The sequence below is a fragment of the Helicoverpa armigera genome, chromosome 17 (genome assembly GCF_030705265.1).
Source record: "Helicoverpa armigera isolate CAAS_96S chromosome 17, ASM3070526v1, whole genome shotgun sequence".
Taxonomy (NCBI): domain Eukaryota; kingdom Metazoa; phylum Arthropoda; class Insecta; order Lepidoptera; family Noctuidae; genus Helicoverpa; species Helicoverpa armigera.
The window spans coordinates 11,240,840-11,258,239 of record NC_087136.1 but is presented as its reverse complement, the minus strand read 5'-3'; the positions used below and the strand labels follow the sequence as shown (position 1 = coordinate 11,258,239).

General features: G+C 33.5%; 1 protein-coding gene across 1 annotated transcript in view; it reads right to left on the bottom strand.

Annotated features, from left to right (window-relative positions):
* LOC135118052 (uncharacterized) overlaps positions 1-12,266 on the bottom strand; it is a 127,303-nt gene extending 115,037 nt beyond the window's left edge. The window contains exon 1 of the mRNA XM_064038981.1: positions 11,736-12,266. Coding sequence (XP_063895051.1) covers positions 11,736-12,266 — 531 coding nt within the window. The remainder of the gene's footprint in view (positions 1-11,735) is intronic.
* Positions 12,267-17,400: the final 5,134 nt, after the last annotated feature.

Here is a 17,400-nt window from a genome sequence, read left to right as displayed (position 1 = left end):
TCACGTCATTTTAAATGACGTCAGACCAACGTTGACGTGGACGCGACGTGCTCAATTAGCTCGACACTGAACGAATGAATTGAACGGATGAACGAATGTTTTTCTTTTATTATTTTGGATTTTGCGGTTTCATTTTGGAATGAAACTTTGATTGATACTTAAAAACAAAATCATTTTAGTATCCATCATCATTTACAAATGTTGTGATTGTCCAGATTTCAACTGTAAGTTTCTCATGTATTTAAACATAATTTTCTTACATTGAATCTGCCAATATAATCAGGGCTTCATTATATGTTGGTAAAAAACAAGCTCACATATAATTCGCGTTTTCCCTCCTATATAAGTCTTATACAACAACTTTCAAACTATTTTTACACTTATTTTCACTGGTGCTTAAACTACTTCAATAACATGCATCAATTTTTACAAATAACTTGAAACAATAAATCTTGGATGCGACCAGTCACAACTCAAAACTGCGGTTCAACTTTTAAGTTGGCACAAGTGTATCAAAGGCGCCGCCGCCACGTATGCATAATGAAACGGTGCCCAAAAGAACTTTATTTATTCATTTCCGGTTCCGTGATCAAAAGCAAACGGCTCGTGCCGGACGCCGGTCAAATGACGGTTTTACAATACCTCTTTTGTAGCGATTTTGAATTTATAAGTCGACGTATGGTCCGTAAAAAGAGTTTCAACTGTGAAAGGTTTGGTGTTTCGTTTAGAATTTTTCTGCTTCCATTTTTGTTAAACCTTGTAATTCTGGGATCAGGTTGATTTTTGGAAGTCTTATTTACCTTAGTCAAAGAGAAAGATGAACTGATACCCAATTTTAATTTTTACATCCTTTGACCGTGAAAATGAAATTTTAACATCTGAAAACAAGCATACTTAATATTTAATTAAACTTCTAACCGTTATTAGCATAAACATGGTCCACTTTATAAATATCCATTAAATTAATAAAAAAAGTCATAGTTAAACATGGGTGTCTAAGCACGATAGTTTGACTAATTGTTGCAGTCACGAACCCTTTGGAACTCTAAAATTGAGAACACGTGATGTACTACTTACTTAGTTTTTGTCCAAATACAAAGTTAATCTTTTTCATTTACATCCTACAGTGGCCTTTTACAAGATGAAGTTAAGCCACTAGGCTGGTAATAAAACTCTTTCTTTTCCGTCATATATCACGCTTATCATTCAACATCATTTACTTCCCTCGCTGGAAGATCCTCGATTCCTCGATTCCTCGCTGGATACATACCATAAAACAAAACAAACACGGAATAGGTACATTTGCCCCAAAATTACAAGTACATCAGTAGCCTGCTAACCCACCTCAGTTCACAGACCGTGCATAAAGGAAGGGGAACATTTCCAAAATTAGGTAGACTTTTCACGTAGTATGAAACGTTACGTCATTCAAACTCCGAATGAAAGGACCGACTATGAAGGAATGAATGAATTTTTCCATTCAAAAATGACTGCCAACGTTGGTGTTAAGCAAGTCTTTTTAATTATAGACTGCTTTAAAATTGTGTATTTTGTTTACTTCCCTTTTTGTGAAGGTGCCTTTGAAAGTATTTATGGTATTAAAATAAATAAACATTTTAAAAACAGGATTCTGACATAAATGTTTAAAAGCGAAATAATATTTAAGCAAACGTAACATTTTGCTCAAAAGCTACACCGTTATTCGTGATGTTAAAATTTGCGTATTCAGAAACAAAAGAACGTAAACCGACCAGGAATTTAGTCTATTTGCATGTCCAATAGATTTTCTCTTTCATGTCTGACCAACAGACCTACGTAATTGTGCAAACCTAAAAATGAACTGTGCTGCAAACTGCACTGGGGCACAAAGCGCCAGGGGGAAGCGTAAAATGCCGCTCTTTTTGTGAAATAAAAAGTATAAAAAGTGGCTACATAGTACACCGCAAAAATTCACTCTGTAAGAATTAACGAATGCCGGGCCATGCGACGCGACGCCGCGAGCTCCACGAATAAACGCCCAAAAGCTCGCACGAGCGAACGACAAGCCACTTGTTAACTCCAACATAATATACATAAAGTATATAATCCAAAAAACTTAATCTCGGCTTTACCGAGATAGCCTATCGATCGAGAACTTGTCAAAGTTCCAACTTTAATTAAAAAGGTACACCGACGAATAAACATCTCGGACGCGAAAGAAGACCGAATTGTAATTACCGAAAATGTGGAACGTTAAAACTTGAAATGAAAAAGTATTCATATTATGCTCTGAGCTGGACAGATGGAAATTACGTTTGAATTCAGTTATAACTACAGTTTATTCGTAATTTTTTTGTTTCCTTCATAAAAGTTGTGTCAGCTGGCTGGCTTGAAATTCGTTGGGATGAAAATTTTTCTATAAGTTTAAAAAGTCTGCCTTTTGCAGCGGAAAATTTTAGCTGAATTATTTTATCCGATCAACGGCTACTGCATTATTTTTCGTGGATGGATTTTATGAGTTTGGTATTACAGTGTGTTTCAGAAACATGTGACATCGGAACAGTAATCAAGGATGACTTAACCCCATTGGTAGCGCTCGACTCGTCGAGAGAACTCCCACAGACCACTAATTGGGCTGCGGCGCGGGTCACACGGCCCAGCTGCAAAATACTGATATTTCGACCGCACCTACTTCAATTGTTTCATTCTTAGTTACTAGTGTAATGACAAACTGGATAAAGATGCATGGTAATTACGTTTATGTGTCTATCACGTTATGTGCAACAAATAATTCAACAAAATACCGTGTGTTATCTCAACCTAAGATCCGATTTGAACCTTTTCATTGACAGAAAAATCCATAGTTTTCAATAGCTGATTGTGATAATCTAATTTCTTAACCATCGCATTAGGTAACTGCTATTACAAAATGCGCTAACAACCGGTACTGTACAAACATGCTAGCATACAAACTGTTGTAGTTATTAGCTGGCCAAGCCAAACAAAGCAAAGTGAACGAATGGCCACTGCTGAGTAGCAACACGAGGTATGTTGCATTTAATTTTGTTGTCAGATAATTAAATGCAACATAATAAAACAAGAAACCGTTGAAAACGGAGTTTGATAATGACCGCAAATTAATTTTTAGATAACGAATTAAAAACATTTTAAGAGTCATATAATAAAGATGTACAGTAGGTTTACATGTTTAATTCACTATATCAGTACTATTATTTTATCTCCTTAAACATAACAAAACCACTTCACTCTAACCAGACTTTCATCGCCTCACGAGTGACATACCAAGTTGTAGCTCACAACAGTCGACGGTCCATACGTGCCTCGGTGCCTCAAACAATAATCTTGCGCCACGCCTCTGCCTCGAGCCATCGATTTTTAAACGCCTCGCCTCGGCTAAGCCGCTTACGGTTTTGTTTACATACCGGATTCTACTTTAATGGAATGCTTGTGATTTTGTTCGTGAATTGCGGTAATCCGGAACCAATGGGTTGGATTGTGAGGAATCGAAGTGTGGATGGCGCGCTAATGGCTTTTGTTTAACTTCTAATTAGTGACCATGTAAATCCTGGTAAATACATACACGAACGAATGAGAATGAGAATTGAGGTTTCGTAAATACGAGTGTTTTATGTGGTGACTAAGTGGTGGCTTAAAAGATTTTCGGTCAAGTTTTTTAATGTATTAGCATCAGGTTTAAAAAGTGTAGGTATTTTTATGAATCTCCAATTAAATGAATGTGTTACTACAATATTTAGGTATTATTAAGTAAGAAGTTTTCAGTTTATAGGAAAAAAAAAAGATCAAAATTCAACTTATCAAAACATTAAGCTTAACTAAGCAATTCATAAAAACAAAACCATCAAAATTCACTCCCCCTTGCCCCAAAAAAAGTTCAATCAATCACAATTGTATAACACTTGAGTGAAAAACTGGGCAATTATAACCGAATTGTTAGACAAATGGCGGCTTACAGTAAACTTTCAGTTTCAGTTCCGTGTTCAGTCATAATAAGTTGTGACGTCACGTCACCGTTTCCCGTTGCGGGTCATACGTGACTGCTTCCATTAATCTAGTTACCTACGTTGTAGATGAGGATCACAGAAGTTCCACTTACCTTTACTATCAGGCAACTATGGTCATAGATATGTAAGGTACACGGGTCGCTTGTTGAGAAATTGACACTTTTTATACGTATTTCTTTAATACTAAATCTTCACAAACAATCTTTTCTTCTTTTTTCTAACCTTAATTTTTGACAACTACCTATGACAGTTGACAGCTCAATTCGAATGACATTTACTTTTTTTTTTTCAGGTAATCAATAAGGTAGAATAAGTATAAGAAGAAATAATTTAACTATGTACATGAGATAATATTCCACAGGTAATATCCTTATGCCTTAAACTAACCAGCCCAGAGTCCAATACTTTTTCAAAAGAAGCAAATGTTGATGTATAATTCTCCTGTTCCGGGAAATGAATACGAACTATTTTGTGTATCATATTTTCAGGAGGTAAATCAACTAACTTTAATTATAGTTTACGAATAGATACCTATTTCTCAGGATCTATTAAAACTTGGAAAGCTTAGGATACAACATAATAAGCGCTCAGTAGTTTACTCTCGAGAACTCCAATTATATATGATTAAAATGTTATGTTATATGCTAGTCTAGTATTTCATTAAAGAAAATGAACCTTCTGCATGTATTTTCTTAGTTTATCATTTATTTTGGTAGTTAAGTAATTGTTATCATAATCAGTTTTAATTTACGAGGTCAAAGGCTGGGCTGGTTAAATACGAGTTTAAGGGTCACTGCCTTCTGACATAGTTTATACGCTTTATTAATAACACGCTTTTATTCATAAATAGACTCCATTTTGTTTTTGTAGTATATTGATACATTCTATTAAATGTCTTCTTTATCCTTAATTAATTATAAGTTCTCGGTAGGAAAGTTAGGGAAAATGGTATATTAATTTGTCTTAAAGGTTATCTTTTAATCAAATTGAGTCTTTCAAGTACCTACGATAAAGTCGAGCCTCATTATCTGATTACAGAAATTAAGAAAGACGGCTATTTAGATTTTCTTGATAGTCATTATGTGCTACTAAATTTTATTGATGTATAAATGGCGAGGAGGTCAAATATATAAGCTGTAAATTGAAAGCTATACAATTATAATGTTGTTGTATTTCGCGAAATGTGTAAAAAATAAACAAGACACAAAAGTAGCTAAAATAAAGTGACGTTTTAAAACCGAATGACAACCAGTAATTATTTTACTTTGTAAACAAAATTGAACATTTAACTTGGAAACTGTCTCTTAAGATCACGTCTATCATTTCTGACCTTTTAACATTCAGCTGTAACGACCAATCTAAAGGAGTGCCTCATTTTATAAATTATTTCCTCCTTCGAGAGGAATCAAAAAATATATTTTAGGAAAGGTCGGGGACTTAACTCATTGGAATCGATAAACATCTTTGAGAAAATAAGCTTTATAGAAAAGTACAGGTGTGTGGGTGAAGGTGTGTTACCTGCAGGTATGTATGTGTGCGTGATTTAATTAATTACGAGATAGTGGAAAACAACATTTGTTTTACTCTTAGTGTAATGAAAGGAGAGATTTCTGTGCGGTTGTGTATGTATGTGTGTTGCGGGGACAGAACAGGTACGCATGTAATGGAACTTTTGTAAATTAGAATCTGATTTCGTAATTTCTTAGTTTACCAAGAACGAAGTTCATTGAAATTTTTGATTAGGTTCAGAAGTTGAATATGTGAATATTCAAAGAGAATGCTGTACGTGTAGTTTCTTGTACGTGAAAATCTTTGGAAAAATAGTCTGATGATTCCAATGCAAATATGATTTTCTTGAACACGAGTGTCACAGACAACAAGGTTATTTTCTTATTATTTATCATCAAATCTCGACTATCTTATTAAAATTAAATGTTTTTTTGTTTACAAAGCATTATTTTTGCAAATCACTACATTATTCTAATGCTTTGAATCATTGATTTGCGAAGAGATAATCAGTTGATTTATCAAATCCATGCTCGATGTTTTATTCAACGATTCCCACGGAAATTCACTTGAAAACAAACTGAAAAGTCTTTCGTAAGGATTGTTTTTTTTCCATTGGTAGCATTAGTATATAGGGTGGTAACAATACTAGCTTACAAGAATTTTTCACTTCAAAATATAATATTAACAAAAAAAATACGATCGCTGTTATTCCGTAAACTTATCAAAAAGAAATATCATACTGAACAGTTCCCAAAAAATCTTTTGAGAACAAACCCTTACATCTCAGTGCCCTTACCTCCCAAAACCTTTTTTCTGCCCTGTATCAATTTGGTTCGTCTCTGCTTTGTGGTGGTATCGGGCTCCTACCAATTAAAATGACACGGTGACCGTTTTCAAAGGACTGTCGACGGTTCTAGAAGTTAGATGACATGCACCAGTGATGTTGGAGAATGACGTCACCAGGTGAAAATTGGTGTCAAACCTCGTTTATTAGAGCAGCTAGGTCATGTTTTCGAATGTATGTCTTTATTCGAGATTTTTGTTTTGTGGGTGTCTTGGGTACCAATGGAATTCTTTAGAGCGAAAACTTGACCTAATGAAAGTGCAGTGCTTGTTTTGGTATTTGGTCAATAGTATCTATTATATTTGTAAAGGTGCAGAAAGAAAAATAAATCCAATTTAGAAATATCATAAAGCACATTAGTCATGACATATTTAAGCTACTTGAATAATGTATGTAACACAGATTGCCGTGTTATTGTTCGTCATGACTTGCATCAGGTTTATAACAGCACTTGGGGATATTGAAACCTTCACAGAACAATAAACTTTATGCTCTCAAATTGTGTGGTGACCTAAATAAATATGATTTGGTATTGGATTTTCTTTCTAATTGGTAACTAGCAATGTTAGTTGCGCATTACTAATGGACTTGTTTACCACGTCAATAAATGTACCTACAATAATTTATATTAGTGCTTAAGAAACCTAGTAAGTCTGGGGCAAATCAAGTTAGTACCAATTCTATTTACCAACACCATTTCAATAGAATTATACACCCACACTATTTTCACGTAATAGTTTGATATGAACAAGAGGCTAACCGTTTTACAGCCATCCCAACTAAAAAACAATAACCAATACAAATAAAAATATCCTTCACCAAAATAATTACCCAAACATGTTACCAAAACTTAAATGGGCAATATCGCATTGTCCCCAAAGAATAGAAGATAAAACCTTCGAACCATAACCCGGGAATCACAAAAGAGAATGTTATTGATTACTTAGATCCTTTGTAACGGGTCAACCCGGTACTCCGCCATTATAATATGAATCAAATGTAAAGTAAAAGTGCTTGACTGCGGATATTGGCAGGTTACGTTTATTTAGGTTGGTGAGGGAAATATCTTGGTATTTATGTGTGTATTATATTTTGTCTATCTTTTCGCGGGATGCGATATGATAAGGATATAGCGTGGTGTGACCTGTGTGAAGGTTAAATGATTTCATTTTAATGTCTCTATTGTAACCAGTAAGATGGGCAGTTGCTTTACGTAATGCTTTGGTACATTGCTACATCCAGTTAAATTGAAAGCCGACGACAATATAGTCGGGAAAAAGCTAGACTTATAAGAATAATTTTCTAAAGGGTTCAATCAAAATAAGCCATTGGCTGATTAAAAGGAGAAGTTCAGATCTATTACTGAAGTTATTTAATATTTGCCTATAGATGAAAAACCCAAAAACGTACTTAAAAACCAAACACTAATCCCTAAAACCTATATAATTTTGGGAACCTTTCCAATCACTCTCTTCGACACCCGAAAAAAGACAGCGCGAACATTTTCATTTCGATTTATTTACAATACAAAACTCAATCAGCTAATACCTGATGCAATTTAAAGCAAACACGAGCGAGTTGGGTATACAAAAATACTGGCAATTTTGTCCAAAGTAAATATTGTAGGCTCCATATCAATTATCCAGGAACGAATACTGCCTGACATAACACGATTGATACCAGACATGGAGTATGGAAACATTGGATATGATATACTGATAGATATTTTCTTTTTAGTGAAGAGGTGCAGACCAGTAAAACATTTCGTCATAAGTTTGCAATCATAAGCTCAAATCAAATCAAATCAAATCAATGTATTTATTTGTGAGCATAGGTATACAGAAAGGTCTTAAAATTAAACATGTTAGAGCTCTATGTTCTACCAAGGTATTGGTGTACAAATAATTTTAATCCTATTGAGTTTATACATATAAAATCATAGTGTTTCTATTTTATCATTTAGAAATATTTCAACTGAGTAATATGCCTTATCTATTAGAAATGTACTTAATCTACGTTTAAAAATACTAATATTCTGTTCAGTTCTTATACTTTTTGGAAGTTTGTTATAAATTTTTGGAGCCATTGCAAAAATACTGTTTTTATAAAATGTTGTCTTAGATCTTATTACATGTAATTTATCACAACGACGTTGACTGGTTACTTGGTCAAATTTATTTAAATTATTTTTTACAAACATGCTTGTTTCGTAAATGTATAGTGAGGGCATTGTTAATATTTTTAAATTCTTAAAATGCATGTAGCAACTGTCGGTAGATTTTAGATTGCAGATAGCTCTAATGCACCTTTTTTGACACTTGAACACCATTTCTTTACCCGTTGCGTTTCCCCAAAACATAATTCCGTACCTCAAAGTCGACGCTACTAAACCATGATACGCCATTAATACTGTTTTTCGGTTTGCCGTTTTATTTAACATATGCAGAGCATAAGAGTATTGGTTTAGTTTATTGCATACTTTGTCTATATGTATATGCCATTGTAGCGTATTTTCTATATTTAGTCCTAAAAACTTAGTAACATTAGTCTCATTAATAATTTTGTCGTTGTATTTAATATCTAAATTTAAATTATTATTTAGTCGTTGTTGAAATTTCATTAATACTGTTTTTTCTAAATTTATAACTAGATTATTATTTATTAGCCAATTAACAACCGAATCAATGTTAGAGTTAATATCTGCCTCCAGTGAGTGTAAGTCGTCACTATTAAAAAGTAGGGTACTGTCATCTGCAAACATTGTCATGGGGTATTTTGATGACATTGGGAAATCATTAATGTAAATAATAAACAAAGTCGGGCCAAGCACACTTCCCTGCGGTACTCCGTAAGTTACCGTTCTCTGGTTAGACTTATACGTTATTTCGTTATTTTTATAAATTCTACTAATAAATGTTATTTGTTGTCTGTTACGAAGGTAGGATGCAATTAAATTCAATACATTTCCTCTTATTCCGTAAGAATTTAGTTTGTTTATAAGTATTATGTGGTCGACGCGGTCAAAAGCCTTTGACATGTCCATGTATAGTGCAATAGCAGGTAATCTCTTATCTACTCTACTGCTTACTGTATGTAGGAAATCATAAATGGCCATGTCAATTGACTTGTTTTTTCTAAAGCCTTTCTGGTTATCAACAAATAAACTATTGTTCTCGAAGTATGCAGTGAGTTGGTTGTTAATTGCTTTCTCAAATATCTTAGAGAAAATCGGTACTAAAGCTATAGGTCTATAGCAAGACATGTTTTCTCTGTCATCCTTTTTAAATAGGGGTTTTATTATGGTTATTTTCAATTCTTCTGGAAAAATACCGTGTTCAATGCTTAGATTAATAAGATGGCTCAATATTGGCGCAATTATAATGCACACGTGTTTTATAATTTTTGTTGTTATGTCATCATATCCAGTACTGGCCGTGTTTTTGAGTGACATGATAATTCGGTAGATGTCGAGTGGTATCGTAGGGGCCATGAACATTGATTCATTTCTATTATCATTGCACGTGTTTTTTATGTTTGTACTATTAGTTAATTTGACTTGATCAACAAAATAATTATTGAAAGCTTGTGCTATTTCATAGGGATCAGTCAATACTTTTTCATTAGATTTAATTTTTAATATAGGTTCATTAGGTGTATTGTTTTTGTTTTTTCTGCTATTAATAACTTTCCATGTTGCTTTACAAAGATTTTGTGCCGAATTAATAAATCGACAATTATGAGCTCTTTGCGTGAGATCGATTACTTTCTTAAGACGGTTAGAGAGATTTTTGAGGTTAGCTTTATTTTCTTTAGTAGGTGTTTTTCGGTATTTCCATAACAGTTCTCTTTTTCTTTTGCTACATATCTTAATACCGCGACTAATCCATTTTGGTTTTACTTTGGTCGATATTTTTACTCTTACATTAGGAAAGCATAGATCATACAGTAATTTAAACCAATCATAGAATAGTTTAAACGCTTTGTTTGGATCTGTTTCTTTATACACATCAGAAAATGTAATGCTGGCGAGATAAGATTTAAATTTTTGCACATTTTCTATAGAATAGTCCCGTTTTGTAGTGAACCAGTGATCTAACACACACGTTTGCTTAACTGGACACCGTAGAAGCTGGGCAGTATGATCAGATACTGCTAGCTCTAATACTTCGCCTTTGGATCCTCGTATATTATGAGCAATATTATCAATGCAGGTCCCGCTACATAACCTAGTTGGTACTTTTATTTCGAATTTAAGATTGAATCCTGTAATGAGGTGCCTAAATTGCTCAGAGCATTTGGTATTTTTAAGGAGGTCAATATTGAAATCACCGCAGAGTATTATTTTTTTGTTTGTATGGAATGAGATAGAGCTTAAGAGACTGTCCAGATTCTTAAAAAACATATCAAGTTTTTTTCTTAATTCATTGCTATGTGGACTTCTGTACATACATATTATGACGATGTTGTGATCTGTCAATTCTACTGCGCAACATTCGATTACATTTGAGACACTGTATTTTTCAATCGACTCCAAAACCTTATATTTAATTCCGTTTCGTATCATTATGCAAGTACCGCCATGTCTGGAGTCTCGAGTAAAGTAGGTAGCAACATTAAAATTAGGAATGTGGAGCAAATCAACATCAGGTAAAATCATATTATGCTCTGAGAAACATAGTACATCAACAGTTTTTCCTAAGTCATACAATTCATCTAATATAGCAGTAAACATAGCTGACTTATTTATGAGACCATTTATATTTTGATGCATTAAAGTAATATTTTTATATACGAAAAAAATAGTCTTCATTACTTTTACAATTATCATTGGAAGTTTCTATATCAGACTCACATTGTATTGGTGACATCTCAGTGATTGCTAGAAATAAATTTTTAAATATGTTACGCATTCCATGGTTACTTATTTTTCTATCAAATTTCGAAAACATTCTAAAATCATAAGTTAAATTTAAGTTAGTATCAAAACCAGTTGCATAATTAAATGTTTGGAGATCAAGGTGCAGTAAGTTATTAAATGTTTCTATACGCCAATTAAACATGGACGAATAGTTACTTAACTTAAATGTAGGAACACATATGATAATGTTTGTATGTTGTACTTTAAGCAATGCCTCTCTCAGCTTAACAATTATATTTACATAGTCCTTCGTACGCTGGAAGTCCTCTTCACCAATAAAAATTACACAGTAGTCTTCATAGTTATAATCTGCTAGTTTTTTATGAATGTCGCTGATAAGCTGCACTGTATCACAGTTTGGTGAGACGTAATGACATATTTGAAAATTGTGAAATGTGTCTTCAGCTATTGATAGTATTTTATTGTTTACATTAGTACTCACGATACACAACTTATGCTTTGCGGATTTATGTGTAACGTTGTTGCCATCACCTTCTCTCTTCTGTGCAGTTGTGTTCTGCACGTCTGGGCCCAAATTATTGCTATTGCCACTTGTATTGGAATGCAATGTTTCTGTAGGTTTCTTAATTACTGCTGGTTTCCTTTGAGAATGATTTCGAGGAGTTGATGTTTGTGAGCCTTTTCTGGGCGTTTGTACTTCGCCGGTTAGTTTTTTGGTAGCTTTCTTTAGAACATCATTTTTATTCGTTACTACTTTTAAAGATTTTTTTAATTCAGTATTTTCAATGTTTAAGTTTTTTATCTCTTCATATGCGGAGTTCAGTTGGGAGGTGAGTTGTTCTATTTGATTCTGGAGTTCCTGCACATACTCATTATTTTCATTATTTGAGATGTTAGGCAAACTACTAGCACTGCCATCTATCTCCAAATTATTAGAACTATGTTCATCCGATATCTCTGTCAAGGAAAGTGTTCTAGCTTTTCTGAATGTAATATTCTCAAAGAAGTTCATGTTTGTACAATAAATTATTTTCAACAAACAATGTACTAGAAAAAAGTGAATCCACTGCTGAGATTCGAACTCGAGACTTCACGTCTATCCGGACAGGTGTAATCCTCTACGCCATCCGCACAGTACAATCAACTGTGAAATTTGTGTTCTGCTTACGAATGTAATAATTCGTTAATTTTATTTTCGGTTATAGACGGTGATTTGAATTTTTGTTTGCTGTTTTGACAAGAAATTTATGGCTTGATAAAAACTCACAGAAATTGTTTTAAAACTTTCGTAATTGTTTAATAACGTCCACAATTGCTTCCTTTTAGCTTGAGCACTATTGAACACTGGAATACAAGTAAATATTGTTTTGTTTTGAAAATTAATGAAGTTTTTGTTTACGTTTCAACAAATTGTTAATTATCTCAATAATAACTAGAGATATTCACTTGAAAACAATGTCACGTGTTTATTGTCACTAATAGTCTACAATTCACTTATATTTTACACTTAAACTGGATTATTTATATTTTTTATTATTTTTTAATACGGAGCGGATTGTTGACTTGGCCACTAGCGCCATCTCTAAGCTAATCCTACTTCTTAAGTTAATCCTACTACTCTAAGCTACTCTAAGCTAATCCTACTTCTTAAGTTAAATACTTACAGTCAAGCCCAAAACGTAGGAGAAATCAGCTCTTACCTGAAAATAAAACAATTTTAATTATTTACTAGACAAACCAAGTTGTCAGTACATTTCTATAAATAATTCATGTTTGGACATCGCCACAGAAGCTAAGGAAAATAAATTCATTCGAATTAAATAATTCAAAGCCATTACACTGAACTGGGAATTCCACTTGCAAATTACTTAAACGGCCATACTGAAACATCAATTACTATTCTCGATAAATTCTCCAATATTTCGATCATTTATTTGTCTCAGATAAATAAAAGCGTGTAATTGGTACTAGCCATTTCCCACGGTTTCACCCGCCTCCTGTAGAAACTACTGCCAGTACGTACGTATGTGGCCTATATTATAAAATATAACCTATGTTACTCGGGAAGAGTGCAGCTTTCTAATAGTGAAAGAATTATAAAATCGGTACAGTAGTTTTTGAGTTTATCCATTACAAGCTAACAAACAAAAATACTTCCTCTTTATTGTATTAGTAGGTACGCAACGCTGGTCTTAAAAAGATCTGATTGGTTAGTTTTAAAAAGTTTACTGAATATGTTTTCTCTCTGTGTTTGTACTAGTAAGAGGGATAGGTGAGATTACAAGCTGTGTGAAAACGATTAGCTACCTTTGCGATGTGGGTCAGCTTTGGCAGCGTTTGGTAATCATGGACTGTGTTCATTATTAGAACATAGGTTGTTTCAAAATGTAGCCAGTAGTAGTGTAACTTCTCTTTATATCAGAATTACTAAGTATATACTACATCATTGCCTGAGGTACTCATTGTACATACGCATCAGGAATGAAAGTAGCCGAAAACAATTATTTTTCCATGTAAAACAGTTCAGTTTTAAGCGTAAAAATAAAAATAAAAAGATAATCAAGATTTTGTTTTCACATTAACACCGTTGAACTAAGGAAATAAATTTCATCCAGAAAGAAAAACAAAAGGCTGAAAGTTTATTTTAGTGTGATTAAACAAACTATAAAATGTATATTAATCCGAAGATAATTTGAGAAGGAAAGTAGGGGAATAAAATATTCGTGTTTTATATGTCAGCTCGTAAAATGTAACAAAAGGGGAGCGCTACTAGTGACACGCACTGTCGAGCGGAAAAGGTGAAAACTTGTGAAATATGTCATTTGGTTTGTTTGTTACTGAATTAATGCTGGATTTGTTTGTTGTGTTATTGCAATTTTACTCATAAAAATAATTATTGTTAAATTCACTGTACACATATATGCACTACTTACAATGTAAGGGTGAAGGTATTGTTTTGGCAAGCATATACGGAGAGTAACTACATAAGGATACGTACATAACAATATACATATATAAGAAATATATAATTAAGAGAGTATATAAATATAAGGAAGTACGACATATAATATAAAGGCGAATCTTGTACTGAAGAATCTTTCAAATTGGACATAGAGCCTGATATTTCATTTTTTTATTTAGCCGCATTCAAACAAACAAAATAATAAACAAACTCTTTAGCTTTATAAGTAGGTACATATAAATCAAATAACGTACCTAATAACAAAACATGTGTTCATACACAACAAAACTAATCCAATCCAATCTCCCGAAGTCCTATAAATAAGAGTATTCCTAGTACATATTATAAAATTCAAATATTGCCTCGCATCGCCCGATGACAAAGGTTTGTTCCCACTGGGGCCGGCTGGACCCATTATAAGTTGAATTAATGCTGCTCGCCTCTATTTCTCCAGGGTGGCGATTTGACGAAGGTTTTTATTTCCAGCTCGGTGATCGATTGTTTATGTTGGTCATTTAAATTTTTGTGAGCGGATTTTGGACCTGTTTTTGTAGGTCAATTCTTGAAGGGTACTTTTCAATAAACTTTAACACAATTTTATTTATCTAATAGAGTTTAAATGGTAAAGTATTGATTCATTTTTTAAACACGTAAAACTACATTAATATTGTTATATCTTAATAAACAAGTAATGCCTTGCACCTGACCAGCGTACATTTAAGATGTCACTACTTGGAATATTTTTTTTGTAACTCAAAAAAGCCTCACTGCCAGACATCCATAGTTGAATGAATTGAATAAAATTGAAATTGTCTTTAAAGCTAGTGCTTTTAAAAAGGGTAAGGGTAGTCCCTTTCTCTGTACTTCAGAGAGCACGTACCACCCCAGCTGTCACTCGAAGATCTTGACAAGTCGTAACTCGTAACAGGCCGAAGGATAGGAACCAAAAACTTTACAATTCGATTAACCAAGAATGATCGTAAATCCAGAAACTAGGTAGTTTTAGGTCAGACGGACAGTTGTTCACCAAGAGTTAGGCTTTGGCGATTTTTTTGGGTTATCTTATCGATACTGTTGCGTTCGTAGCAGAGAATAATACACCTAAAAAAGCACGTTAATTTATTCTTTTCAATTCCTTACTACAAGCAAACAATAACATGGAAAACTTACAAAAACAACATTAAATAAGATACCATCCACCATTAGAGGGCGTGATGAATCTCCCTTCAACAATGAGAAGGCTATTCGCACGCCATCAGCGCTATCACCATGCAATGGCCATAAATACGGCAGGTCCACACCGGGGAGTAAATGAAGTCATTATGACGTCACGAGGACCCTCAAATTCAGATACATTCAATTTATAATTGATAAACGGTTTATTTGAACAACATTTTGTACGATTTATATGAATTGTCTACCTGTTTACTAATTTGAAAAATAATTACAAATAACATGCTCTAATAACACAAATGTAAATATAAGCCTTCTTGGCAGTTGGGTAAGAATTAATAGACGAACATGCAGCCATAAGCGAATTACTTATTTTATCAAACGGCAAATAAACATTTATTAACTGCAGAATCCAAGTCTGTAAAATAGATGATTACTTTACATGAATATAAGAAAGTGTGTTAAAAACAAAATGGCACTTACTCAGTCCCCCTTACCGACAGAACCAAACTCTTCTACGGCGACATAAATACGTCATCGACTGCCAAGTTTATTATTATCTTTGTCTTATGACGTCATTGTTATCGAAAACGAATAATATTGGAAAATTAACTTATTCAGTGTTTTATAGATGGGAGTTAAAACCACAATCTACGTAAACTATCTTACCATTACGACGCTTTGCTGATCGCGTTAATAAGCGTAAAATCTTTCGATGTGTTACTAATTGAATTTATATTCCCGATATCTTGCAAGCATATAAATATCACGTCGATGGTAAATATGAAGAGAAAACAATTTGCAATCGAAAAAACATTATAAGATATCAGCTTCAAACAGATTTTTCAAAAAGCTTTAAACCTAAACCAAATTACATTCAAAAAGCAATCATCGTATTAAAATCAACTCAAAAATCTTTTCATCTTAATCCGAAAATCTAAACGTCGAATTTCTCGAGAATCTGGAGAATTATAGCGAACGGTTCTGTCATTTGACGGCTTGCTGGTACAATTCTTCACAAAGTAATTATGTCTTTGTGAGTCAAAGACTGTCCTATCCTTTGATGGCATCTTACGTAAGCTCGTGCGAGATACGGGGATCACTATACCCCCTCATTACGGTGTTTTACTTGCTTTATTCCGATTCGGAGGTATTCGCCAAACGTCGGAGCTATTCGGCATTTGTTAATTGTTGAAAACTCTTTGAATTCGATATTGTTTTGTTTGGTTTTAGCTCGAGTTTTGTTATTTCTTTGAGGTAGTTTGTTTTTGTTGTACAAGAGTTTTAAGCAATGTTTGCCAATGAATTCATCAGTTTCCTTAATGAAAACAATATATAGACTATATGTATATTGTATAATAATCTGCTTTATGTGTATCTTATACAACCTCTTCCAAAGTCCAATTGTTTGTATTCTCAGTATCATCATTAAAATGCGTTTAGACTAATTTATTTTTTCTTAATTACAATCTGCATTAATAACAATATTGCCTTACCACAAAAGCTGTCAGGTGACGCATCTAGATCCCCATTCTACCCCAACTTTCCTCCCCCGGGAGGATAATTCCGATTTTTTTAATAAAACTTGTCCCGTTATTCAGCCGGTTACGAGTGAAAGGGAAGCCGCGGTTTTGTTTACAATAACATGATAATATTCCGTTCATGGGTCACTATTCCCACTTTTATTATGAAACTTGGACAATTGGCCGGGTTCTGCATAATGAAATCGAATGCTTCGGATTTTTTGGAAACAAGGTCGCGAGCCTAACTAAAATATTCGACGAAATTGTTCTTGTTTTGGTATTAAGTTGTGATTGGCTTTAGAAGTACTCCCAAGTGGAGTTTGGTAAGGTTTTTAGGTTCTGAAAAGTAAACCAAGTTAGTGTCTAAAGTTTAAAATGTGGAATTGCTCGTGAAATGTATTTGAGGCTGCTTTCCTCGCTTTGAGAGAACAAAAGAATTAAATCGCTCTTCCATGTTCTATTTTATATGAACACATAAGCTGAAACGA